This window comes from Suncus etruscus, chromosome 14 (assembly GCF_024139225.1).
Source record: "Suncus etruscus isolate mSunEtr1 chromosome 14, mSunEtr1.pri.cur, whole genome shotgun sequence".
Classification (NCBI taxonomy): domain Eukaryota; kingdom Metazoa; phylum Chordata; class Mammalia; order Eulipotyphla; family Soricidae; genus Suncus; species Suncus etruscus.
Window position 1 is genome coordinate 83,086,770 of NC_064861.1, and position 27,440 is coordinate 83,114,209.

General features: G+C 54.9%; 1 protein-coding gene across 5 annotated transcripts in view; it reads left to right on the top strand.

Moving 5' to 3' along the window:
* ACTN4 (actinin alpha 4) overlaps positions 1-27,440 on the top strand; it is a 60,153-nt gene that overhangs the window by 21,086 nt on the left and 11,627 nt on the right. For 3 of the 5 annotated variants that reach the window (XM_049786568.1, XM_049786572.1, XM_049786570.1), the window contains exons 2-8: positions 20,151-20,265; positions 20,355-20,474; positions 22,048-22,134; positions 22,665-22,752; positions 23,869-23,947; positions 24,700-24,781; positions 25,358-25,443. In XM_049786568.1, the coding sequence (XP_049642525.1) occupies positions 20,151-20,265; positions 20,355-20,474; positions 22,048-22,134; positions 22,665-22,752; positions 23,869-23,947; positions 24,700-24,781; positions 25,358-25,443 (657 nt within the window). Of the gene's footprint in view, positions 1-20,150; positions 20,266-20,354; positions 20,475-22,047; positions 22,135-22,664; positions 22,753-23,868; positions 23,948-24,699; positions 24,782-25,357; positions 25,444-26,548; positions 26,635-27,440 lie in introns of all 5 variants that reach the window. The other 2 variants (XM_049786569.1, XM_049786571.1) reach the window with 1 other exon arrangement.

The window sequence follows — 27,440 nt, forward strand, 5'->3', positions numbered from 1 at the left end:
CCTGGGTTTGACTCCTAGCATCCTATTATATGGTCCCCCAAGCCTGCCAGAAGTGATTTCTGAGCACAGAGCCAAGAGTAACCTCTGAGCACCACTAAGTGTGGCAAAAGAAAAGAAAGGAAAAGAAAAAAGAACAGCTGGAGGGCTCCAGACTTTAATGAATTCTTTCTCTGTTCTTTTTTTGTTTGTTTGTATTTTTTGGGCCACACCAGACTGTGCTCAAGGGCTTATTCCTGGCCCTAAAGTCAAGGGATGCCTCTTGGTGGGGCTTAGGGGACCATATGGGGTGCTGGAGATTGAAACTAGGCTTGGCCACGTGCGAGATAAGCACCCTACCTGCTGTACCATTGCTCTGATCCCTCCGTTTTGTTTTGTTTTGTTTTGTTTTGTGGTCACACCTGGAGATGCTCAGGGCTTATGCCTTGCGTTGTGTCCAGGGGTCACCCCTGACAGTGCTTGGGACCATGAAACATGTATGGTTGTGGGAATTGAACCTGGGCTAGTTTCCTGCTGGACAGGTTGGATTATCCTTTGCTTTGGCTCCAAAATGACCATGGCCTGCCTGCACTCCCCTTTTCAGAAAAGCAAAAACAACAAACAAACCCCTCAGCACTGTCCTTCCCTGGATTCTTTTTTTTTTTTTTTTCCGTCTCTCTTTTTTTTTAACTACTCCTAGCTTTGCTCAGGACGCCACGTGGGATGTTGGTGATCGAACTCAGGTCGAGCACATGCAAGGCAAGCACCCTATCCGCTGTTCTATAGCTCCAGCCCCCTTCCCTGGATTCTTGCCTTCTTAACGTACCCAAATGTAAAGTGTCCCCCACATAACATTCTAGCTGCCTTTCCTGGGACCAGTGCCACCGGCTGGCTTTGGGAAACTTGACTCAGATGAAGTAAGAAAAAGGACCTTGTGGGGCTGGAGAAATAGTACAGAGATAAGGCATTTGCCTTGCAAGCAGCCAACCCAGGACGGACTCGGGTTTGATTCTCGGCATCCTATATGGTCCCCCTGAGCCTGCCAGGCATAACCCCTGAGTGCTGCCAGGTGTGGGCCAAAAACAAAAACAGAAAGGAAGGGACCTTTTGAGAAGGTCTTGGGGGAGACTTGCCAGTCACTGAGCAGCAGGCATTAGAGGGATCTTTCTGAGATGGCGACAGAGGTGGGCCTGGGGGTGTACAAGAGCTTCCTGGGGGAAGGGCATTGGCGAAGGTGGAGTGGGGGAACCTGGAATGATCTGTGCACCTTCTACCCCCACCACGGTGTGAGCTGAGGTCAGGAAGCTGCTGCCGCCACTAGAGTTGGCTCGAGTGAGGACCTCTGGCTTTACTGTAAGTGCAAGGGAGCACATTGATTATGAACTGCATCCTGCTGGCTGATGTTTACACGGCACCCTGTCTGCGGCAGGCGGACTGCCCAAGGGGGACACGGCCCTGACATTCCTTGACCTTTTTATTTGGGGGCCACACTTGGTGCCTCTTAGGGGCTACTCCTGGTTTTGCACTCAGGAATCACTCTCAGGCTCAGGGGACCATGTGGGATGTCAGAAATTGAACCCTGGTCAACTGCATCCAAGGCAAATGCTCTACCTGCTGTGCATTTGCTCTGGCCTTTGACCGACCTTTTTTTTTTAGGTGGGGGGCACATCTCACGGCACTTAGAGGTTAACTCCTGGCTCTGTGCTCAGAAATCACTGCCAGTAGGTAGGTTTGGGGGACCATGTGGGATGCCTGGGATTGAACCTGGGTCTGTCCCAGGTCAGCTGCGTGCAAGGCTAACACCCCACCACTGTGCTATGGCTCTGGCCCCTGGCCTGACCTTTTTTTTTTTTTTTTTTTTTTTTGGTTTTTGATTTTTGGGTCACACCTGGCAGCGCTCAGAGGTCACTCCTGGCTCCACACTCAGAAATCGCTCCTGGCAGGCTCTCGGGATCATATGGGATGCCAGGATTCGAACCACCGACCTTCTGCATGCAAGGCAAACACCTTACCTCCATGCTATCTCTCCAGCCCCTGGCCTGACCTTTTTATATTTTGTTTTCTTTTTGCTTTTTGCAGGGAGGAGGGCATACCCAGCAGTGCTCAGGGCTTACCCCTGGCTCTGCTCTCAGGGATCACTCCTAGTGATGCTCAGGGGGGTTATTCCTGGCTCTGCTCTCAGGGATCACTCCTGGGGGACCATATGTAGTGCCAGGGATCAAAGCAGGGTTAGGTATGTTAGGCAAGTGTCTTACAGTCTTTTCTTTCTGGCCCCAAGGCTTGTCCTTTTGTGATGATGTCCCCTCCCCCTCTTGTTAGATATAAAGGTGCCAGTCCTGTACCACTGTAAGTCCACAACCTCTTGCTCCCCCTGGGGTGAGCAAACAGGTACTGAGGGCCACTTGTCCCATGACAAGGAACCTCTAACCATAAGTTGGGGTGGCCTCCCAGCTCCCTTGCTGTGGAGGGACGGACAGTGCCTTGACCCATCCCCTTGTCCTGTGCTGCTGAGATGGGGGCCCTAAACTGTGCTGTAAACAAGTTGGGAGTGGGTGGGGCCACCTGGCTCTGGGGGTGCAGCCCCCAGCCTGGCCTGCCCTTATATGGCCAGCTCGAGGGAACAGGTGACGCAGTGGGGGTGGCTCTTGCCTGTGCTGGTGGGAGGCGCCCAGCTACATTCCTTCGAAGACAAGCACAAACTGGATATTTTTGAAATGAAAGGTCTGAGACCCGCCAAAGAATTAATCCCGGGCTGAAAGGCCCCTGATGAGAGCGCAGCCAGCCTGCCTGACTAGGGTGTCACCCTCCCGGTTTGTTGCTTTTTAATCAACCCAAAAATCTCTCTGGGGGAGGATTGTCAGGCTCCAGCTGTCCAGTCAGTTCTGCCTGTTCCCTGTGCCCTTTGACTGCTACCGTGCATGTCGGCCCAGTCAGGCCACTTCTTCCTGTGATCCTGACCCTTCTTTCATGACCTAGCTTATTGGGATGAGGGTGGTAGGGCACACAGTTGGATCCAGCAGAGGCCAGCCTGGTTCCGGGTGTCCTGCAGGACTCTTTTGCATGTAGATTTGTCTTGTGAACATGAACATGGGCTGAAAAGCCAGACAGGCCCTGATGCTTGGACTTGGCCTTGCACTGCCTGCTGGGGCAGCAGCTGTGGTGGCGAGGGGTGCAAGGCCACGGAGGGGAGTGTCTGGGGGGTGCCTGTTGTTATTTGGGTTGTTCTGGGCTAGGAACATGGGTTGAGGATGGCCCTGCTCCTCACTTTCTTCCAGCTAGGAAACCAGCACCAAGGAGCCAGCATTAGAGCCTCCCAGAGTGCTCCTGAGGGTTCACGGCCAGGGAGGTGAGGCCCTGACATCCATGGTGACCATTGTGGACCCAGCCCCAGTGGTCTTTAGCCTAAGTGACTGGTGAGGCCCTGGGTTAGGAGCAGACTGACTCTTGTCAGGGAGAACAGCTGTACTCACAGCACCCCTGGAGCTGGGAGTGGTGTCGGGTGTCCTGCAGAGGACAGCGGGCCTCCTCCCGCCTGGCCTTTGGGCCGGATGCGGGCAGCGAACAGGAGCCGGAAGGGCCGAGCTGCTGCTTTCATGTCAGGAAAGCTGAGTGCCTGGCTCCCCTGAAGCAGCCCCATTGTCTCTTAGGGAGCCCAGCCAGGTGTTCTGACTCAAACCCAAGCTGAGATGTTGGGGACCCCTCCAATCGCTTGCTGGGGGACTTAGGCAGTATCCTGTGTGCACTCTGACCTCTGGCCTGCCCTCAGGTCAAGCCTGGAAGGCTCCCATTTCTGCCTTTTTGCCGCCTTAGGGAGTGCTGTGTCTCCTTATACTCCACCCAGCAGTGTCTCCTGTGCCTCTTGAATCTCTGCTCCTGCAGGGAAGAGGGACTCTCGGGGAAGTGGGCCATTCTACTTTTCCCTTGAAATGTAGACATATGTTGCTCTGTGCGCCCTCTCACTGTAGGGGGAGCAGAGAAGGTCTGCTTGTCTGCTATTGTGTCACTAGCAGAAGGGAGGGGGACAGTATCAGGCAGTGGTGGTACTCAATAAAGAGTTATTGAGTGAATCGGCCCCCAGCCAGGCAGACAAGTGGAATGCACCCAGCTTCTCCTGCCGTCCACCCCTACTGCATCTGTGCTTGGAATTGAGGCAGAGACAATGCTCCTCTCCCTCACCAGGAAAGAGGCTTTCAGGCCAGGTCACCCACAGGTCAGTCCGCCCCATCAGAGAGGTGATCTGCTGCCCCACTGCATGCAGGCTGGTTCTTGAAACATTCCCAGGATTTACCAGCCATCCCCGCAGTGTGCTGTGTCAGTCCCGATCTCTCTGGGACATGGGTTGGACAAGAGGGTGCCCCCCTCTTACTGCCTTGTTGGAACAGAGGAGGTCCTGGTCTGGAGTGCAGGTGCATAGGACAGTGAAGCCTCAGAAAGGCTCTGTGTGAGGTGACAGATCTGCTTCCCCAGGCTTGTCCGTTTTCTGCACATCGCTGCCTCTAGGTCAGGTGAGCTCACCTGGACCCCACCCAGCTGCTAGGGCATGAGAGACACTGCCAAGGCTTCATGGCCTGCCGCCTTCCTGATAGGCAGTTTAGCACTGCGCCAGGTCCTGGAACGGCCTACAGGACCTGACTGAGCACCTAGGCTGTGCAGTGCCGGAGGGACACAGGTGGGTTGTCTTGGGGGCCCTTGTTAGTTAGGAGGTGGAGACTTTGATTTCTTGAGAAACTTGATTTCTTGAGACTTCAAGGTGGGACGAGGTGGGCAACAGAATTCATCGTCCCTTTGGCATTGTCCCGGCCAATTGACAGGACCCAAGATGGCCATCCTGAACCTGCTGGTGCCTTGGCATTGCTAGCCTCAGCCCTCCACACCTCCTTCCCTGTTGGCGCTAGCAGTGCCGGGGAACCATCCTCACTCTCTGTTCCGCCGCCAGGCCCCCGGGACCTTCTCTCTGTTGGGGAGACAAAGCCCGAGACTGTTTCTCCTTTGAAAAGCAACTTTGTTTGTTGGGAGAGGAGAAGGGCAAGGGAAAGGTGGCCTGTATCTGGATCACAGCCGCCTCTGAAGAGGGCCCGGCCCTGCCCATCCCATCTGCTCGCAGCCTGGGCTATATCTTAAGCCAGTGAACATTGTAGAAACCCAGACTGGTACTTGGGGGTGCCAGCATTTACCAGGGGCAGCTTCTGTCTAACGAAGCACAGTGGGAGTTGGTGTCAAACCTGCAAGTTGGACAGGGTTTGCAAAGAAAGAAGTGAGCTCTCTGCTTCTTCCAAGCTCTCTGGGATGGGCCAACTTCAGTTCCTGATGGCACAAGGAGCAGCTCCTTGTCCGTGTGCATCGGGCACCTCCATTGCATCTCAGATGTTGGGGACATGGGTCCCTGCCTTGCCTCCCTTAAGTCTCTGTAATGTGTGGACCTTGCAAACACACACACACACACACACACACACACACACACACACACACACACACACACAGGAGCAGAATCATGTTTACCTGTCTTCAGCTTCATTGATAATCAACTTTTTGCCAAATTTGTTTAAATGGCTTCTGAGACCTCTTTCATCCCAGAGCATTCTATGGGGACCGTGCAGTGCCAGAGGTGGGTGGTGGGCCTCCCCATGCAGATCCTACACTCCTGCCTGTTACGTACTCTTCCCCTGTCTGTATTTACTGGAATCTGAGCTATTTTATTTTTAAATTTTTTTTATTTAAAGAAAATTTATCACATAGTTGATATAACTGATTATAATCTGAGCTCTTAGCTCAGAACCACAAGTACTGGTCTCGAACCACAGCCTCTCCCATTATGAGACATATGCTCTACCACGGAAACCATTGCTTTGGTTCTATCCTTTAAAAATGACCCCCCCCCTTTTTTTTTTTAGTTGGTTGGTTTTGGGGCCTCATTTGTCAGTGTTCAGGGATTACTCCTGGCTCTACTCTTGGGAGTCACTTCTGGCGGTGCTCAGCAGACCATAGGTGATGCTGGGTTCGAACATGAGCTGGCTGTATATGTGGCAAACTCCCTACCCATCATGCTATCGCTGTGGCCCCATAAATGCCCTTTTTTCTCCTTCCTTTGTCATCAGTGCTGTTGTGGAGTCACACATACTGGTGGAAGTACTTGCCTAGGCTCAGTCACTGGCTTTGTTTGCATGGCTTGCCATCCTGTTTTTCCTCGGGCCACATCCAGCATTGCTCAGGGGTAGCTCCTGGTGGGACTCAGGTGCTGAGGGTTGAACTGGGGTCAACCATATCCAAAGCAAACAGCTTACCTGCTGTGCTTTGGGGTCCTCAGACATTTTAAACAGGGGGCCAGTTCACGGTCCCTCAGACCATAGAAGGGCCAGACTATACTTTTAAAAAATACAATGAACAAATTCCTATGCACACTGCACATATCTTATTTTGAAGTAAAAAAACAAAGCGGGAACAAATAGAGTATTTAAAAATGAAGAACAAGTAAAGTTAAATCAACAAACTTACCAGTATTCCAATGGGAACTATTGGCCTACTTTTGGGGGGCTGTAGTATGAGGATCCCCTGCCCGAGACTGAGAGGAGGAGTCGAGACAGAGAGGAGGAGGTAACTTGGAGAGTGAGTGCAAAAAGGATGCACACTGCGTGGGACAAGTGGCTAGTAGGCAGTGGTGGTGAAAACACCAGAGGGCCAGATAAATGTCCTCAGCAGGTCTCTTGTGGCCTGTGGGCTATATCTGGGGACCCCTGTGCTCTACCACTTGTGTCTTAGAGACAGCCCCAGACATCATCCATGAAGGTTCCCATCTCTCTTTCTGATAGATGTGAACATACATACATATAATAGTTTGGAATCATTATATGGGAAATTGCAAGCTATGGCTTAAACCTGCGATGGCAAACCTATGGCCCGAGTGCCAGCTGTGGCACACGAAGACCTTGCAGCTGGCATGCGGGAAGGTCCGCAACTAATTTATAAAGAGTTTTTAGATATTAAAATCTTGTTATTAAGGTTTAATTGACGTGCTGGCACTTTGAGGAAATTCTTTGGTTTTGTGCGGGCTCAAAAAGGTTAGCCAGCACAGGTTTAAACTAAAACCCTCAATTCCTCCCCTGTCTGTGTGGCACCTTCTCTTCCTTGACTCCCATCTGCCAGTCCTTTTTCTCTGCTTACCCCTGAACAAAGAGGCAGACTGGGAGAACCTTCACCCAGATGTACTGTTTGCCTCTAACCCACATGCACCCAGGAGGACATTCTAGTTTCTGGCTTCAGAAACTGGCCAATCTTTGTGCATTTGTTGACCGGCCTCTCTCTCTCTCCACTAGGCTGAGGACTTTGAGGCCTTGCTAGGAGGCAGCTCCTTGTGTTTTTGTTTTTTTTTCTTCCCGTGTCTGTCATGGTTTGAATGTGGGTGTTGCAGCACACGAGTGAGAATGAGACTCTGGCCAGAGCTTGACTCAAAAGGTTCACAGACCCCAGGGAAACCATGTCCCAGACTTAACCCAACTCTCTTCTCTCTCTCTCTGCACCCTCCAGACCTGAGCTCAGCATTGCCCCAACTTCCGGGAGCCCCTTCTGAGCCCTCCCCTGAAATGGGCACAGTGTTATGTCTCAAACATTTTCTTTTTTCTTTTGTTTTTGGGCCACACCCAGCGGTGCTCAGGGGTTACTCCTGGCTCTGCGCTCAAAAATTACTCCTGGCAAGCTCAGGGAACCATATGGGACACCAGGAATTGAACCCAGGTTCGTCCTGAATATGCCATGTATAAGGCAGACGCCCTACTTCTGTGCTATCTCTCCAGCCCCAAGTCTCAAACATTTTCCATGGCCACATTCTTGCCCTCTCTTGGGACCACGAGGCCACATGCTCATACTGGCCCCATCCATGTCCCTGTTGTAGCCTCTGTCCCAGTCTCTCCCTGAGCTGGCTTTGCCCCTGCCTGCCTCCTGGACTGTTTCAGCGGCTCTGTGGCTGTGATATGCGGGTTCTCCTTCTGTTGGTGGGCTTTGCACCCTCTGAAAGCACCTTCCTCCCAGGTCAGTGCCCATCGGAACAGGCTCCGCTTTCTAAGCGGCTCCGGTGTCTGTCCGACCTCTGCTGTCCTCAGCTCACACCGCCTGGTGCCCCTGTCCTGCCAGATTGAGGTTTCCAAGTGGTGGCTCCTTTCTAGACCCTGGTCTGGGCTCTCTGTCTTCATCTGGATTTAGTGTCTCCCTGCAAGTACTAGCTTGGTTGTTGAGACAGCTCTCTCCACCTTGTGTCCACCCTGGCCTCTGTGCTCACTGAGCGGGGCGAGTTGGCTGGGCTTCCACATGACAGCTCTATTGTGGTCTGGGCTTTGTCCCCAATTCCCCCCATGGTGGTCCTTTGGTGACTCATGGGACAGGCATAGAATGCTGAACTGGGTCTTTTTTTTCGTTTTTGTTTTTGATTTTGGGTCACATCCGTCGGCGCTTAGGGGTTACTTCCGGCTCTCTGCTAAGAAATAGCTCTTGACAGGCACAGGGGACCATTTGGAATGGTGGGAATTGAACCACCATCAGTCCTGGGTCGGCCGCGTGTTAAGGCAAACACCCTACCGCCATGCTATCTCTCCAGCTCCATGAACTGGGCCCTTCTTATCCTCTTTTTGTGGCTGTTTACAGAGGGGAGCAGGCCTCACCCTCCTGGGGCTGGAAGGAACCTCATGTGCATGCAGGCACACACAGAAGCACACGCACACACATACACATGTGTGGCTGCCACCCACAGAGCCAAGAATCAAAGGCTCGAGCCAAGGAGGGGAGCTGCCCTGGGTCTGAAGCCTCACTGTTGTGGCCTGTCTGTGACAGATTTTGGCCTGGAGATGTTAAAGAGAAGGCATGACTTTGGGGACTGGAGAGATAGTCCAGCGGTTAAGGCACTTGGTTTGCACGCAGTCCAGCCAGGTTCAAATCTTTGGGATCTCGTGGTCCTTTGAGCAGTGAGTCCTGATCACAGCAGGTGTGGCCCCAAAGCCAAAACAAAGACATGCAGGATTTTTGATCAGCGCAACTGCCCTTCACACAGCCTGAGCCCCTCCTGTGATTAAATAGACGACAAAAGCCGAAAGGGAGTCTGAGCCGAGTTCCATGGCGCCCTCCTGCATGTCACTGTTAGCAAGACACTAGGGTCTGTTAGGGTTGCTGCTGTCTCCTCTGGGGCCCATTTGTGGCCACCCTTAGGCAGAGGTCTCCAAAGAAGGGAGCCGGGTTGGGCTGCAGCCTGGTACAGGGCAGGGGCAGTCGCTTGGAGGGCAGTGCCTTCTCTGCACCAAGCCCCCCAACCAGAGACATGGGGATGGGAAATCTCCACACCACTAGGGTCTGCCTGCCTCTGTCTGTCTGGGCTATTTCCCACAGCTGCCTGCTGTTTTAAACACCCTGGGGGTCTTTCCTCCTGGCCTGAGCCCTTTCCCACACATCAGCTGGCAAGTGTGCCTCTATGTGTGTGTCTGTTCTGTGCCTATGTCTGTGCGTGTGTGTATGTGTGTTTGGATCACCTGAACCACAGTGATGCCTCCCCAGCGCCGCCTCTGGTCTCAGTCCAGCTCTCTAGTTACAGGGAACATGCTCGCTCACACGCTAGCTCTCGCTCTCCCTCCCCCCCCTCTCTCCTCCCCCACCTGTCTGTCCGTCTCTGTCTGTCTGTCTGTCTGTCTGTCTGTCTGTCTGTCTGTCTGTCTGTCTCTTTCTCCCTCCTTTCCAGGATCAGGGCTTGGTGGACAGGGCAGGGGGAAGTAGTAAATGAGTTGTGAAGTGGGTATCTGATGTGAGTGAGGACTGAGGGTCCCGGGCTGAGTGTCACTTCTGGGCCCTGTGAAGCCACTGTGCTCTTCTAGTTCCCTGTGGTGGCAGGCCATGTGCTCTTGACCCCCACGTCCCTCTGGGGGGGGGGGAATGGTGGTGGGGCCCTGGAACCCAGAAACTGCCAAGCCTGCCTGATCTGTATAGGCAGGAGGAAAGCAGCCACCAGGTCTGCGGGGAACACCCCCCCCCCCAGCACATTCACACACGGCCGTTGGGCTGCACCTTCGTTTTATGAGTCACTGGCCGTCGCTGCCATAAGTTATTATTTCGCAGCAGCTTTATCAGGCATCTTCTCTGCAATCTGGGAACGGATTTGGTGCCGGGTCAGCTAACTCGAGTCAGAGTGGAGCTGTCAGCCTGCCCATATAAGGCAAAGTGCTCGGGTTACTTTTTACCTTGGCACAATCACAGGAATGTCAAGGTAACCAGGCCACCTCAGCACAGCTCTGATTCTCCCGCCGGTCACCCGCCCTCTTTCCCTCACTCACCCTTGCAGGCCCGAGGGAGGCCCGGGCGACCAACCAGGGGCCTCCTGGGAGTAAAGGAAACAAGAGCAGCCGCTCTACTGTGGGCCCTGGCCTGGCCTGGAGTACCTGCGGGCTCTGCTGTGGACTGCTTGGCGCTTTGGGAAGTGCCGAGCCCAGAGCAGATGCGGGTACCAGCCGCATGAAGTGAAGAAGGCTGCATCAGGGCCCCACAGCCATGGACACCAGCATGCTCACCAGGGAGCCCTCACGCCGCATTGAGGGGTGTGCTCAGAATAACGCACCTTTCCTCAGGGCACATTTCCTCGGATCACTGACTCCAATGCTTCTTGGAAGTACCCCCATTTCTCCAGCCTTCCATTCCCCTGGTGTTTCCAGGGCCAGAACTTGACTCCGGTCAAGACAGGTTCCCTCACTGTCCCTCAAACCCTTGTGCGTTGTGGCTCAGCCGGGCCTTTGCACCCCAGGAAGGCCTGGAGGTGGGGCGGGCGGGGTGGGTGAGTCTCATCCTGTGGAACGAACGGTCTCCCCGTGTTTAATGGGGCGATTATGAGTCAGAGGCTTCAGTTTCTCCCGACGACGGGGCCCTCCCAGTCCTATAATTACTCTCTGGCTCTAGCACCCTATTTTGGAGTTTCTTTTTAAATCCTCTCCAAGACACGGGAAGCGTCATCCAGCGCGTGTGTCCGAGGGGTGACTATAAGGAAGGAGGGAGAGAGGGAGGGACCCTCCCGGGGGATCGTCTGGTCCCCTCCTGCCTCCTACACCCAACACCCTTGTCCTCAAGCTCAGGGCAAGAGCGAAACACTCTGAACCTTAACTGACGCTTTTGGGGAAACTCTACGTTTCCTGTTGGTGGCATGGGCAGAGATGCTCACTGCAGCCCTCTTAAACTCCCACCCTGGGCCCCAGAGCACTAGGGGACTTCACCCCGGTCTGTCATTGTTTTGTTTCAATAGCACAGATTTCAGCCCCAGACCATCTTGTCTTGCCGTTCTCCGCCCTGCTCAACCACGGAAGGCTCCTGACCCCACAGACTCTGCAACCAGAGCGCCCCTGATAGGAGAAGGAAAGGGCCCACCAAACGGGGGTGAGGTGCCAGAGGGGGTGACACTACTCTGCCCACAGACCCCGCAGAAAAAGGGGGGCAGTGGTCTCATTCCACCCGTCCCCCCAGATCTGCCACTCTGCCCTGCTGGGGACCCCCTGTGTGGGCCCCTTGTTTGTGGAAGTAGATGTGATTCAGACAACTCGAGCCCCTCGACACCCCCTCTTGACTTCTCTCTAATGCCAAATGCTGTCTGGACACTCATCCTCCCAGGCACCTTTCAGGGTTACATGGTGCAGCGTCCCCATAGTCAGAACCCGTTCCCCAGGCTATTATCTGTTGAAGGGATCCAAGTTTAAACCAGCCCATCTTGACTCTCCCCTCCCACCCCGAAACCTGAGCTCAGCTGGGAACTATTGAAGGAAAATGGGGTTTTGTGGCTTGGGTGCTCTGTTCCCCAGGTGAGGGGCCTCCCATGCCCGATCATTTCTCAGCTGAGTGCCAGCCGGGGCCATGGGAGGCGGGGCAGGGGCCTGATCTCAGCCCTGCCTTTGTGGAGTGGAAGTTTTCTCCTTTCCAGGGAACTGTTTTGAGGTCAACCTCACCGCTTTCTTCCCCCTGGGGCTTGGGGTCTTCCCTCTCTCAGAGTTGGGGGGCACACAGACGGCCTCTGGGGCAAGCCTGGGTTCCCAGGGGTGCAGTCTGCCGCACTGTGGCTTGGTTCACTGGCTGGCTGTTGTGTGAGACCATTCTGGAGAATGCTGGGCTGAGAATAGGACAGGGTCAGATGGGGGCGCCTCCCTCCTAGGCTGCTTCTCTGAGCATCCTGGACCCAGTCTGGAGGACAGTCAGCTTTCCTGCTGAGCTGGGGATTTCATTTATCTATTGATTGATTGAGGTATTTTTTTGGTGGGGGACTTTTGAAGAATTACACCCAGTGGTGCTCAGGGATCACTCTGGTGGGACTTCAGGGACCATATGGGATGCCTGGGATTGAACCTGGGTTGACTATGTGCAAGGCTGATGTCTTCCCTGCTTTGCTGTCTCTCTAACCCAGAGATCAGGCATTTTAAGAGTGCTGAATCCCATGGTTTTTGACAGATGCCAGGAAAATGCAGGAAAGAATCTTCATTAGTAGATATTGCTGAGACAAGCTGGATGTCCACAGGCTGAGTGGAGTTGGGTCCCTGCATCACACCACGTACAACCCCACACCCCAGTTACATGGAAGAGCTAGAGTAAGAGTGAATTCTGAAACTTAGAAGAGTACCAATACAGGTCTTAGAACCATAGATTAGGTAATTTTTATTTTGTTTTATTTTGTTTTGTTTTGGGGGGGCCTATACCTGGCAATGCTTGAGGGATCACTCCTGGTGGTATGATGTTTGAGGGACCATATGGGGGTTCTGGGGATTGAACCTGCAAGGCTGACACCTTGCTCACTGTACTATCACTCTGGTCCCCGAAAATAAATAACTTTGAAAAAGTATTTATATGTGTTTGGGGGGGGGATGCTGGAGATTGAACCTAGGTCCTCCATATGAAAGCCCCGAAGTCACATCCCCAGCCCCAATAACTTTTTTTTATTTTGCTTCTAAGAAAGTTTAAAGACAGCTGTTAGAATGAGAGAATATTCGCAAATTGTACCTGAGGGCCGAGTGTCTAGAATATCTAAAGAACCTCTGCACTGCAATGAAAAGACTAATCACTAAGTTGAAAAGTGGGCAAAGGGTGGGACTAGACATGTCCCTGGTGAAGCTGTATGCTTGAGAAGTATATGAGATGCTGCACTCCTTAGGGGTTCACAGGGATCTGCAAACCAGAGCTGACCACATGCTGCCTCACACCTTGGGTCAAATGCCGAGAAAGAAACTAGAACACCCCCCCCCCCCCAGTACTTCGTTGGTGAGAATGTACAGCCTCTTTGGAAAACAGTCTCGTAGTTCGAGTGCTTAAAAGCTCCAGCAGTCACGCTGTCAGGCAGAGACCCCACAGAACAAGAGCACCTAGTGTCCAGAAGAGCAAATGTAGCCAAGATGCTCGTTTGCTCAGGACCAACAGACACACCAAATGTGTGTTGTATCCAGGCCAAAGGACTGCAGTACTGCCAGGCTGAGTGTGGATGGACCTGGGGAACAGCAGTGAAAGGCCGGATCCAGGTTACAGAATATACGGATGCCTCATCTGTGTGAAATGTTCAGAATCAGTCATTTTAGGGCAAGCTTGATAGTACAGCAGGTAGAGTGGCCACTTGCCTTGCACTGCCAACCCAGGTCTGATCTCTGCTAGCACATTTGGTCCTCAAACCCTGCCAGAAATGATCCCTGAGATCACTTTGGCCCCCAAACTACAACTGAATAGGTCAATTCTGAGATAGACAATACTTCAGTGGTTCTCAGGGACTTCGGAGAAAGCACTTGTGAAGGGGCTAATAATGCTAACAGTTTTGTGATACTGGAAATCTTCTGGAATACATCTAGAATGACGGTTGAAAATCTTATCAATATACTAAAACTCAATGATTTATCTTTTTTTGTGGGGAGAGGCCACAACTGTCTGTATTCAAGATTATTTTCCACTTCTAGCTTGGGTGACTCCCGGTGGCGGCGGCGGCTTTGTGGTGCTGGGGTTCAATCTCAGGCCTCCTCCATGCAGAATAGCCCATTGAGCTCTCTCTCCTTTTTACTTTAAAGAAGTGGGAAAAGAGGGGGGATGTTGGCATTATTCAGTGTTTAGTATTCAGGCTCTGTGCTCAGGGTTCATTCCTGGTGGATTAGGGAGACCCTATGGGGTGCTGGGAATCAAACCTGAATCAGCCATGTGCAAGACAAACACCTACCCACTGTGCTTTCACTCTGGCCCCTAAACAAATGAGTTCTACGGTATATGAATTGTAGGTCGGTGAGAAATCCTGATGGCCCCACACACTGGGCTTCAGAACAGTACCAAGGGTACCTGCCCAGGAGAATCCTGCCTTCTGCTGTAGTTCTTTATTATTTGTATGACAAATAACTTCCAAGCTTGTGTCTAGAAATAAGAATCATTAAAAAAAAAAATTAAGGTGGGAGATCCACAAGGCACTTGTCACCAGGTTTGAAGGAGCCATGGAGACAAGAACCAGACCTGATGAGAATATTCACCCACTTATATTTCCCACTTGGAAAGAGGGTCGGCGGCAGCAAAGGGGGTAGTGCTGGGGTGTGTGTGTGGTGTGTGTGAGGCATGTTTCCAGGACAGCTTAGGGATCCTCAGCTCTGCTGACAGAGCTGGTGGGCACAGTGGGTCACTTTCTCACCCACGTCTCGATGCCATCTTCATTACACAGAGGACTCACCCATGCTGGCCCCTTAGTGGCTTGAGCCTACATTGTTGAACTCTGGAGCTGGGGACCCAGTGGTCTGCTCCTCACTCAGCCCCCCAACACCTACCACCACAGCTCTGTGCTGTTGGACTTGGGGTCTCTGTGACTCTAGGCAAGGAGGGTTTCTTCTTCCTGCCAAGAGAAATAAGTGGGCCAGGTGGGTGGGAGCCTCAGCTTGCTTAGGACTGCCAGGAGCTCCGAGTCATTCTGGTGAATACTCAAAAGCCATCTCGAACCCTATGAGGGAAACACACTCGAGGGGCAAAAACCACAATTCTCTGGTGCAGATCAGTGTAGTGGAGGAGCCGCCATTTGGGGCATTATGTACCCGGCTGAGTGGGCAGGCTCAGAGCCTCCCAGATGCCAGCCCAGGTCCCTGGAAGGTTCCTCTTGCGGGTTTCTCCCAGAGAAAGTCCTGCCCTGTGCCCAGTGCAGCCACAAGTGGCAGCTCTGATTGGCCGAGGTGTGCTCTTAGTTCCTGGGAGACAAGCAACTTTCTGGACACACACGCAGGCCTGTTGGCATGCTTGGCCCTTCGGGATTTATACCCCGGCCCCTATGGGGGAAATTGGAGCCTTTTTTTTTTTTTTTTCACATAGGCCGAGTAAAACGCCGAATAAGGCCAGGCCAGGCCAGGCCAGGGCATAAGAAACATTCCACACTTCCCTGTAATTGCTTTTAAATTAGGTCATGGAGGGGACAACACACACATGGCCTGCCCGGATGAAGGGTCCTGGATGCCTGATCTTTGTTGGAACTGGGTTGATCAGCACCTGTGAGCTTTCTTCTCCCTCTCACTGCATTCCCTGGGGGATGGTTGACGCTGGTTATTTTGTTTTTGTTTTTGTTTTTAAAATAGGAGGGCCACACCCTGTGATGCTTACTCAGGGGGTACTCTTGGTTCTGCATTGAGGAATTGTTTCTTGGCAGTGCTTGGGGGGTTGTCATATGGGATTCCAGGGAATTGAACCCAGGTCCACCAATAAAAGGCATATGCCCTTGCCTACTGTGTTATCACTCACTCTAGCCCCATGTTATTACTGTTTTTAAAACTTAACAATTTGGGGCTGGAGAGATAGCATGGAGGTAAAGCGTTTGCCTTTCATGCAAGAGGTCATCGGTTCGAATCCCAGCGTCCCATATGGTCCCCTGTGCCTGCCAGGAGCAATTTCTGAGCATGGAGCCAGGAGTAACCCCTGAGCACTGCCGGGTGTGACCCAAAAAAACCACAAAAAAAAAAAAAAAAAAACAAAAAAAAAAAAAAACAAAAAACTTAACAATTTGATGAAGAGCATTGAGTCTTCTAGGTTGCTGGCCTATAACACTGACTGAGGGCTGGGAGAGCTGAGCACAGGCTCTGCATGCTTGATCCCTAGCTCTGCTGGGTCCCCCGAGCACTGGACCTGGAGTAGATCCTGCAAAGTATCGAATGTGGCCCCCAGACAAAGTCTAGGCTCCGGTCCAGAGGCCTCACAGACAAAGGACAGATCCGTGCAGATGCTGCCAGGGAGGTCATCACCTTTCCACCGGGGGCCCTTGGTGACCCCGATTCCAGAAGGTTTTGCCTCTGGGCCCTGAAAGCGCCTTTATAGTCACTCGAGGCCCATGGGCCAGGGAGAGCTCTCTGCTTTCAAGCCCTGAGAAGCTGCCCAGCAGATGGGCCATAGGACAGGTCCCTGCCGAGGAATAAATAGCAGTCACTCTCCTCTTCGGGCCCCGACACCTAGCCGGGGACCTGCGGAGTCATAGCATGGGCAGTATCAGAGGCCCCCGAGCGCCTGCTGCCACAACGCCCTCCCCATCCACGCAGCTGGTGCCCCTGTGGAGCAGCAGACCCAGCACGGTACTGCCAAGGGTCCCTGGAGCCCCCTGGGGGAGTCTCTGGGACTGGTTCCACCCAGCTCCGAGCAGGGCCAGGCGGCTTGTGACCTCCCACCCAGAGGGTGGGCATTCGGGCAGGGCAAAAGGTGGGGAGGAGGCAGAGGGCAAACAAGTGTCCTCCAAATTTTACCAAGTGGGCATCCATGGAGGCCATGTGGTGTGGCCATTTGTGCATGTACTCCCACCCACCTCCCACTTGCCGGGCTTACACCGACTTGGCAGGATGCCCCTCAGTTCTTGCTGGCTGTTTGTTGTTTTTGTTTTGGGGCACACTCAGTGTTTTGATAGCATTTTGATTATTTCTGGCTCTATGCTCAGAAATGGCTCCTGGCAGGCTTGGGGACCTATAGGATGCCGGGGATCAAACCTGGGTTGGCTGACTGCAAGGCAAATGCCCTGCCTTCCCTGCCATGCTATAGCTCAGCTCAGCCTGTTCTGGCTGTCTTAGAGGGCCTCCAGCTCCCCCAGGCCCCGAGGTGATGGGCGAGCCCCCCCTGCAGGCCAAGTCTAGGCCGAGTGTCCCACCCCGCAAGCTGCTGGCCACATGTGGGTGCCTGCAGGTCTCCTGGCTGCGGGTCCTTCAGGGGCTGCCACTGCGACTGCTCACCTCCTGGCGGGGGTTGGGGTGGGCCGCCGGCATGAATGGCCCGTTAAAGCCCACTGCGCCACATTCCTGGCTGCTGAGGTCACCCCCGAACAATATCCATCATTCACTCACCCAGCCACCGCACATCCGGGCCGGGAGGGGCCCCTGTGACACAGGAAGGGCTTTATGGCTGGCGGGTGAGGGCGGCCCTCCTCCCAGAGTGACAAAGCAGAATCAGCTTTGGGGCCCCTTCAGAGAGCAGTGCCCGTGGGTCCCAACACCCCCACAAACCTGTCTCCTCTCTCCTTCCATCTCCCGAGCTGTTTCAGTTTCCAGAGAAGAGACTTTTTAGGGTGTCTGTGCTCCAACTCATCTCTCAGCCCTGGCCAGCTTCCTGGAGCATGTGCAGCCAGGAGACTGATGGGGGGACCCACTGTGTCCCATAGGCAGTGGGGGAGGGCCCCCCAGCTTTGTTTTCTGTTGGCCACCACATACTGGGAGAAGAGCTCTGTTACCCCTGCTTCGTTTCCTCCCCTGAAGGATGGAGGGAGGCCATAGGTCTCCCAAGAGAGGTGGGCTGGATGGTGTGGTGGGTGAGCCATTGATTAGTGTGCGCCACCCCCTACCCCACCCCACCCCATGCCGGTCAACCTGTGGATTCGGGGAGTACCTAAGAACTGGGGTTTGCTAGGTCCACAGACCCATCAAAACGCGTGTAAGAGTTTCCAGGGCCCAGTGTTGGTGTTGTCTCTTGGTCCATCAAATTGACCCTGGACAATGAAAGCTCTGGATTCCCCTTCTTCCGCCAGAGAGGGCTGGGACTCCTAGCTGTTAAGCAGTGGCCCCCTTCTGCTGAGTGCCTCCCTATGGTACCCTGTGTCCACTTCTGGCCAGTCATCATGGCCTCCTGCAGGGACTGGGCCTGGATTCTTCAGAAAGACTATAGGGAATTTTGCATCCCCACAGGAGCTGTCCCCTATACATGCCCCCCAATCACCCCCTTTCTTAGGGAGGGGAGGGAGCCCTGAGTGCAGGGCTGGCTGGGCAGCTCTCGAAGGGCCCCTATGTGGCTCAGTAAGTAGCTTCAGTGGCTGTTGCAAAGCCCTTCTTCCTGGGGGCTCCCTCGGGTGTGACACGCCTCCCCTCCATCAGTCACAGCTCTTAAACCACACACCTCTCCGGGGAGATGCCACCAGTTGCTTTGGGCTTAAGAGGCCCTGCCTGGGGGTGTGGGCTGTGGGGAAGTGGCCTCCTTCCCACACTCCTGTCTCAGCTGAAGAAGACGGCTGTCACTGGTATTTTTTTTGTAACCAAGTAGGAAAAGCCACAAAGCTTCTGCTGCCTGAAGAGGTGCCATCCCCTTCGATGCAGCCCGGGGGGTGGTACGAGCACAGGGCAGCAGAGCCTGGAGTGTGGTGCAATGGCTGGGTGTCAAATGAGCAGACAGTCACACCCCCTGAGACTGTGAGCCCCTCATCATGCCTTCTTTGTTGGGAGGGCACACCCAGTGATGCTCGGGGGTTACTCCTGGCTATGCGCTTAGAAATCATTTCTGGCTTGGGGGACCATATGGGACTCTGGGGGATCAAACCACAGTTCGTCCTAGGTCAGCCACGTGCAAGGCAAATGCCCTACCACTGCGCCACTGCTCCGCCTTCTCCCATCATGCCTTCTGGTTGTACTGTCTCAGCTCTGGCTAGCGCAGGGTGGCCCCATGGGCCTCTTGTCTCAGCCATAGCAGAAACAGGATCAGAGATGGTTTCTGGCACCCCAGGCCAGAACTCTAGTCTCTGAGATGAGTGAGGGCATATGTACTGGTATATACTTCTCAACCTGTGTCTGTGTCTACATCTGTGTGTGTTTGTTTGTGTTTGTGTGGCTGTGTGTATCCTTTTGTACCCGTGTATACATTTGATGCGTGCGTCTACGTTTGTATCTGTATTTGTGTGTGTCTGTGTCTGTGTTTGTGTTTGCGTCTATGTTTGTGTCTGCACGTGTCTCAGCTGGGGTTCCTTGGCTCTGGCAGAGGCGGGTGGGGGTGACCTGGCCCGCCTCCAGATGCCCCAGTCCCAGCTTGGAGGGAGACCCCAGCCCATGCGGCGGTGCAGTGTGCTAATGAGGGGGCCCCTTTGTCTCCTAGACGTCTGTGTTGAGTCTCTGAATGAGCAGGATGGCGACAGTTGTCACAACACTTGGTGCTTGGCCAAGGCCCTTGGAAGCCCGTGGCCCCCCACAAGGAGGCGGCGGCAACTCATGCCCCTTCCTGGCTGTCTGCCCATTTCCACACTGCCCCCTTCAAAGCAAGAGGATATTTTGAGGGGAGCCGTGTGGGCTGATTCCCAGACCTTATTGCAGGGTGCTACGCGGGTATGTCTGAGAGGTGTCCAGGCACGTCCCCTTTAATGAGATTCGGGTCCCTGGTGCTGACGCAGCCAGCAGCTTGGGCACCCAAACCCCACCTGGGTGTTGTGTTTGGGCTTCATGTTTCTGGACTCTCCCCTTTCTGCGCCCAGACACTTCTGCAGCCTGGTAGGGATGTCAAATGGGTGGGTTGCGGCAGACTTGGATCCACAGCATGGGACATATTCCAGAGCAGGGTGGAGGGGCCTTGAGTTTGCAGGTGGCCATTGCCTACTCTCATATCATGCGCCTTTTCTGGCACTGGCCATTCTGCTGAATGAGGGGGCCGGGACCTGAGGTGAGGGTAGAGCCCCAGGAGCGGGGCTGGGGCTCAGGGCAGGCCAGCTGTGTCCCCTGGGCCTTATGTAAACTCTGGGCTCCCTCAGGTGCTGTGGGGTGCAGGGGGATACTTGCTCCAAGCTTCATAGGCCTGGGTTCCCCTGCCAGGTCCTGCTTCTTTCCCGTGGGTGAGATGAACTGCTGGTTTCTTGAAAAGCAGCAAAGAGCAGATGTGCTGGGCTATCAAGGGTGGTCCATGGGTGGTCACTATCATTGACGATGGTGCCCTGACCCTTCTGTGGCCTCTGCTTTGCTCCACAGACCTTCACCGCCTGGTGCAACTCCCACCTGCGGAAGGCGGGCACACAGATCGAGAACATCGACGAGGACTTCCGCGATGGGCTGAAGCTCATGCTGCTCCTGGAGGTGATCTCAGGTGAGTGCCTGCAGCTGGGTGGGTGGGGAGGCTCTGGGGAGCCAGGGGAGTCCCTCACTCAGGCTCTACTCACTCCTCCTGTCTCGCAGGGGAGCGGCTGCCAAAGCCGGAGCGGGGCAAGATGCGGGTACACAAGATTAACAACGTGAACAAGGCCCTGGACTTCATCGCCAGCAAAGGCGTTAAGCTCGTGTCCATCGGCGCAGAAGGTGAGCTAGGCCGGGCTCGGGCCCTGCTGCTTCGGGGTGCTAATCCAGGGCCTGTGTGGCAGTGACCCTGAAATTACTACACAGGTGGTGGTGAGCTGTGGTTCTGTTGTAAGGACACAGGATTATCCACAAAGCCCCTCATTGTGGAGAGTCTGACCCTGAATCCCCCCCAGGTGTGGGGTTGAACCAAGGGAGGGGTGAAGCAAAGAGAGGGCCCAGGTGGGGTGCGAGTCTTTGGGTTAGATCAGATGCTCAGGTGGGCTTCTGACTGACTCTGGCCTGCATGTTGCCTACCTGTCTCCTTCGGGTAAAGCTCAGGGTGCCTCAGACAGGGTCAGCACAGGCTCCCAGGCATCCTGTTTGTCCATCTGTGTTAGGCTCTGTCTGGGAAGCAGCCCTTACCCTGTTGGGCTTTGGGAAAACAGAACAAGTAATAGCCGTGAACCGCAGGCCAGGGCCAGCTGTTGGGTTAGAATGTGGGTGCGGAGTCCCAAGGCCCTGGCCGGGACCTTTGGGGGAGGAGCACTGAGCGTCATGGCCACAGTTGAGCGGGTTGGTATTTTGATGAGCTTTTTTGGTTTGCTCTAGTTTTTGTTTTTCTTTGGCCATACCCAGTGGGATTACTCCTGGCTCTGCATTCAGGGATCATTCCTGGCAGTACTCAGGAGATCACATAGGACACCAGATACCAGTGATTGAACCTGGGTTAGCTGTGTGCAAGCTAACACACCCTCCCCGCTGGACTTTCACTTCGGCCCCTTGCTGTGTCTTGCTGTTGTTATTAAAATCAAACAACCAGACTCAGGCAGACCTTGAGCGTCCCTGTCCATGTCTGGAATCTTCCTGACTGTTCTCTGTCCAGCTCACTGCCAAGTTGTCTCGTACGGGTGCAGAGTTTGTAGTCTAGGGCCCAGGACAAGTGGTGCCCATAGGAAAACTGCCTGAAACTACTCTCCCCTCCTGCACGAGACTTCTCGCTCCTGGTCCCTGGTTGGGCAGCCTGTGCCCGGCACCACCGTCCAGCTCCCTGCTGCCCTCCTCAGGCCCTAGAAGCTGCTAGTGTTGGGGGGGGGGTTTATCTTACATTGGGCATGCAGGGGTGGAGTGGGATTCCCTTTTGGGGCGCCTGGCTCTGTGGGGCACACTGCATCTGTTTCAAGAAGGGGCAGAACAGAGATTCTGTCCTTCCTTCCTGGAAGCAGGTGGCTTTGGTTCTTGTATGCTGAAAGTCAACCAGAGAAGCCCCTGAGGTCCCTCACTTAACAGGGCTGGGAGCCCCGTGTGCTGTGTCCTCAGCTTTCTCAGGACTGGAGGGGTTGTGAAGCAGACAGTGAACAAGTCACTGATCTCGCCCAATACTCACAGATTCAGCTGGGCGCATATGTGTGCATCCATCCAGGAAGGGTTCTTGTGGAAGGGTCGGGTAGCCAGGGACTGGGTTCAGGCCTGTGTGGGCTGTTGGGTGCGTGACCCTGATTATTCTGGGTATTTCCGTGGGGCTTGAGGCTGCTCAAGTGAAGGACCTGGTGCTGGGCCTCACCCCTGCCCCCCTCTGTGCCCACCATACCTGCAGAAATCGTGGACGGCAACGCCAAGATGACACTGGGGATGATCTGGACCATCATCCTTCGGTTTGCCATCCAGGACATCTCGGTGGAAGGTGAGGGCAAGGGACCACCTGTTCGGGGCCAGGGAAAACTGGACGGGCCAGGACATGTGTACCCGCAGATCATGGCTTCTGTGGACCTGGAGGCAAACCAGGGGCCCCTGGCAGGCCAGGTAGTGGCAGGACATGCTGGTTTCTGCTCTTGCAGCTGCTCAGGCTTCTGGGGAAGCCAGTGCCACCCATGGGGCGGGTGGGCCTTCCTGGATCTTTCCTGTGCTGCCCCCGGGTATAGATGCCACACTGGGGAGACCTGTGGGCGCAGTGAATGCCCATACCCAGAACAGGTGCTTTGTCCGGGAGAGGCTCCCTGAGCCATACTCCAGTTATGGCCACCTCGTGGGTCAGAACTCTAGCCATGTTTGCTCGCAGCCTCTTTCCATGGGTCCCGGGCAGGCGATGTCTCAGGCTGGGTGTGCAGGCCAGAGCTGGGAGCTTGTGTGGGCAGGGGCTGTGCTTTTCCCCCAATTCTTGAGTCCTGGGTGACAGGACAGTGCCGGGCAGTGCTGATGTGTGTCTCTCCGCAGAGACCTCTGCCAAGGAAGGCCTTCTCCTGTGGTGCCAGAGGAAGACGGCCCCGTACAAGAATGTCAACGTGCAGAACTTCCACATCAGGTGCGTCCTGGGCTGGCACGAGGGCTGGGCTGTCCTGCCTCCTTGCAGAACCTTCTTCTTCCCTCAGGGATGCAGCTCAGAGTGGCTGTGCAGCTTTGCCATTGGCTGGGCCTCTCTGAGTTGCCGGTTGGAGATTGGGGTGGGGCTTCCCTTGGAGCACAGGCTGAGTAAAGTCTTGAGGTGTGGTTGGGCCTCAACTCACAGAGCCTTGGTGTCCCATCAAGCAGTGGGTCTGGGGGCACATGAGTGAAGATCAAAGTCCTGGGATGCAGAGTCCTCACTGTGTCCACCCAGTAGTGCTCAGGGTTTACTCCCGGCTCAGTGTTCAGGAAGTAGTGAGGGGACCATATAGGATGCTGGGGATCAAACCTGTGTGGGCTGCGTGCAAGGCAAACGCTTTCCCCACTGTACTATCCCTCTGGCCCATCTTTTCTTCCTTCTTCGCTTGGTCCCAGCAGTGGAACCCACCGGGCGGTGTCCCCGACCATTGTGGCCTTTTCTGACAATAAACTGATGCACAAGTTACCACTGTCATGGCTTCCTGGGAAGGATAGTGTGGTGGTTCTTACTTGCCTCCCATTGTCACTTTCTCCTCACCTCATGCCCACTGCTATGCCAAGTCTCCTGACTTTCAGCTGGTCTAGGTTGCCAGTGTCACATGGGGCAGCTCCTTCCAGCTCCTGTCATTCTGACCAGCCTCCAGGTCATATTGTCCTGGTCCCTGGGGTCCCATGTCCCATATGCTAGTCTCAGAATTTCTGTATCTCCTCATTTAAGAACTCACCCAAAGGGGACTGAGTGACAGTCCGGTAGGTGGGGTGTTTGCCTGGCATGCTGCCAGCATCTCATGGTCCCCCTGAGTACTACCAGGAGTGATTCCGGAGTGCAGAGCCAGGAGCAAACCCTGAGCATCACTAGGTGTGGCTCCAAAACCAAAGGGGAAAAATTCTTCCAACAGTGCAGAGGAGGAAGTTTGCCCTGTCTTCTTACTCTTGAAGGTGGACACAGTCAGGAAGGCAGGTGTTGGCTGGCCTCAGCATTTGCGCCTGTTGCCACTATGCTCCCCTTCCCCGCCCTGTCCCCCGCCATCCCCTCACTTTGGCTTTTCCCTGCTAGCTGGAAGGACGGTCTCGCCTTCAACGCCCTAATCCATCGGCATCGGCCTGAGCTGATCGAGTACGACAAACTGAGGAAGGTAAGCCATCGTGACAGGGCACCTGTGCCCAGAGTAGAATTCTAGCTCCACTACCCTGCCCTCTTCAGGACTGTTCCCTCCTATCTTCAAAGTTATTGGGCCCGGAGAGATAGCACAGCGGCGTTTGCCTTGCAAGCAGCCGATCCAGGACCAAAGGTGGTTGGTTCGAATCCCGGTGTCCCATATGGTCCCCCGTGCCTGCCAGGAGCTATTTCTGAGCAGACAGCCAGGAGTAACCCCTGAGCACCGCCAGGTGTGACCCCCCCCCAAAAAAAAACAAAAAACAAAACAAAGTTATTGCAGTCACTTGCTGGCTTTAGGGTCTGCCTCACCATGCCTCCCAGCCTCCCATCAGTAATTAACCTCCCAGAGCATCACCCCTCATTCCCTGTGAGCTGTATCCCATGTGCCAAGGGTGGCACATGGGGGTAAGGTGAGGTCCTGAGCCAACTTCAGCCCTTTCCAGGCCCAGGAGGAAAGGAACAGGCATGAGGGTGGAGTCCGGATGTCAGGGCTCCATGCAGGCCAGCTAGGCCAGGAGGCTGCTCCCTCCACCCTGCCACAGCTCTGAGGTGGGGGTACCCCTGCATTCCCCCAAGAAAGTCCCGTGCTCAGCCCCTGAAGCTGCTGGTTCAGACTTGGCACAGGAGTTGGGGGCTGAGGAGGCATGCCCAGTGGAGCCTGACCCTGCCAGGCTGTGCCACTGCCCCTGCATCCGGCCCTGACAGGCCTCTTCCTCCCCTGGGCCCTAGGATGACCCCGTGACCAACCTGAACAATGCCTTTGAAGTGGCTGAGAAGTACCTGGACATCCCCAAGATGCTGGATGCAGAGGGTAAGCACCTCCCTTTTAGTCTGCTCAACATTGTTCTGCAGGCGTGGCCTGTGGGAACTTCCGGGCAGCCGGCAGAGCCAGTGACAATGACAGCGTGAATCTGAGGGAAATGGGGACATTGGTATCGCCTGGGGAGCTGGGCATGCTGTGGAACGGGAGTGCTGTGCCAGCCCTCAGGGACTGCGCCCCTCTCTCCTGAGAGGAGAAGGGTGAGCGGAGCAAGACTGATGCTCTCCACACGGCCACTGCAGCTGGAACCCACCAACAGGCAGTGTTTGTTTCTTTCCGTTTCCGGCTTTGCTTTGTTCCCTGGCCAGGGCCCAGGCTCTGGCCTCCACTGGCCTTGGGGGTTCCCATCCCCAGCCCCTTGAGGCCATTCTCAGAGAGGAAACGGACTCGCTGTTCAGTTCCCACAACCTTGGCCTTGCTGGACACTCTGGGACATGGGGGGAGGGAGTGGGGGAGAGGCTGGACCCCTACAGTGTCAGGCTTCTGCTCACACCCCAGCCAGCCAGCCAGCCAGCCAGCCAGCCAGCCGGGACCTTGGGGCGGTTTAACCTTGTCCTTCGCTTGCAGACATCGTGAACACGGCGAGGCCCGACGAGAAGGCCATAATGACCTATGTGTCCAGCTTCTACCATGCCTTTTCGGGAGCGCAGAAGGTACCAGGCAGGGCCAACAGGCCTGCCGCACTGCTGCTGCCCACCGCCGTCACCGCCTCTCATCTGCTCACCTCATTTCTCTTGCAGATGGCTGTGGCCCAGCTTGGACCGGAAGCCACCCCTCCTCAACTCCCCGACTCCAGGCACCACAGCCCACTCACTCATTCCTGCTGTGGGTTTTCTCTGAGCCAAGCACTGAGAATATAGGAGTGACTGAGGCAGGCAGGAACCCCACATTTTTTAGGGCACATTCCTAGTAGAGCCATTTCAGGGAAGGAACAGGAGGCAGGAGAGAGGGATGGACCTGCTCTGGACATGAGGGGCTTTCTGAGAGATAGGACAAGGGTCGAGCAATAGCACAGCGGGTAGGGCACTTGTCTTGCATGTAGCAAACCTGGGTTCAAGTCTTGGTATCCCAGATGGGGCCCTAAGCCCACCAAGAATAATTCCTGAGTGTAGAGCCAGGAGGAAACCTGAGTACCTCTGGGAGAGGCCAGAAATCAAAAGGAAAACCTCTTCAATTTAAAAAAGGTGCTTACCAAAAAAAAAAAAAAAGGTACTTGCCCTGTACACCTAACACAGGTTCTATCACCGCAAATAGTCTCTGATACTGCTAGGAGAGACCCCAACCTTTCACCCCCACAAACTCCCTGCCCTAGCGCTTTTTCACTTCCTCTCTCAGAGAAAGCCTGGGCACAGGAGTCGAAGAGCCGGCAGTGGGGCAAGACAGTGAAGCAGAAATGAGCTGGTGAAGTGGCCAGAGAGAGGGGAAGGCTTAGGTTAGAGCAGATGACAGCAGGGCCTGGGGTGGGCAGCAGACCTCTGGATCTGCTGCTGGGTTTGGGTTTTATTGGAGGCCCCAGCAGAGCAGAACCCCTAGCTGGCAGGGGGTCATGTAGGCCACTGTCTTTGCTCTGTGCTCAGGAACATTTGTCAGCATGGCCAACCTGGGCAAGGATGGTCCCGCCATGGAGTCGGAGTTGGAGTCAGAGTTGGGCTGTGGCTTCCACCCAGAGCGGGCGCTCTCCCTCCCGCATGTGCTCAGTTGCCCGCCTGCTTCTTCCTCGCTCGCTGCCTCTCTCTTTCTCTCTCTCTCTTCGCGCAGATATTGTGGGCACTCTGAGGCCGGATGAGAAGGCCATCATGACTTACGTGTCCTGCTTCTACCACGCTTTCTCGGGGGCTCAGAAGGTGAGCGGGGGTGGGACACTCACGCTGCCGCAGCTGTGGACTGTCGCCCTTCATCCTGCGCCTGGTGCTGGTGTGTGACAAGGGGAGGATAGGAGTGTGACCTGCCTTGCCCACCCCTCACAGGGCTCCTGGCAGCCTCGGTGACCCAGTAGGTTAGGATCGTGGACCTCTTCCAACATGGCGCTCGTGTGCCTCTGAGGAGAGTGGCCGGCATGGCTGTTTCCTTCTCTGGCCCCTTGTGTCTGGTCTGGGTAGCACTCAGCTCGCCTGAGACTTGGCTGTGTATCCCTGAGGGGCACGGGCAGCAAAGAGCTGTGTATTCTTGGGAGGACGGTGGACCCTGCTGGACACTCTGCTGGGTCTTCAAGCGTCCATGTGCCGGCAATAAGGAGCACCAAGTCTGGGTTGACTCCTGTCCACATGAGGATCCCTCCCCAGCCGCCCCACTGTGCCCTCTACTTTGCTCCTCTCTGTGCAGCCCTGGGGAAGGGCCTTACCTTTTGGGGTGTCTGTCTGTGGAAGGGGGCTTTGTGCTGGTCTCACAGGAGGGACGACTCCAGTAGCTCAGAGCAGGGCATACGCCTGAGGGGGCCACAACATCATGCCTCTCCCTGCCCTGCTGGGATGTCTGTTTGCAGCTTTTTGTTGGGGAGCTCTTGGGGCCAGAGACCTTGCCGTCGCGGGCCTCAGCAGCATGGCTGCCTTGATTCTCCCTCTGCCTTCTCTGCCCAAACCACCCTCCTCGCCCTGGGCCCTGCGCTGTGAGGGTTTTGTGGGGACAGAAGCTGCAAAAACACGAGGGTCAG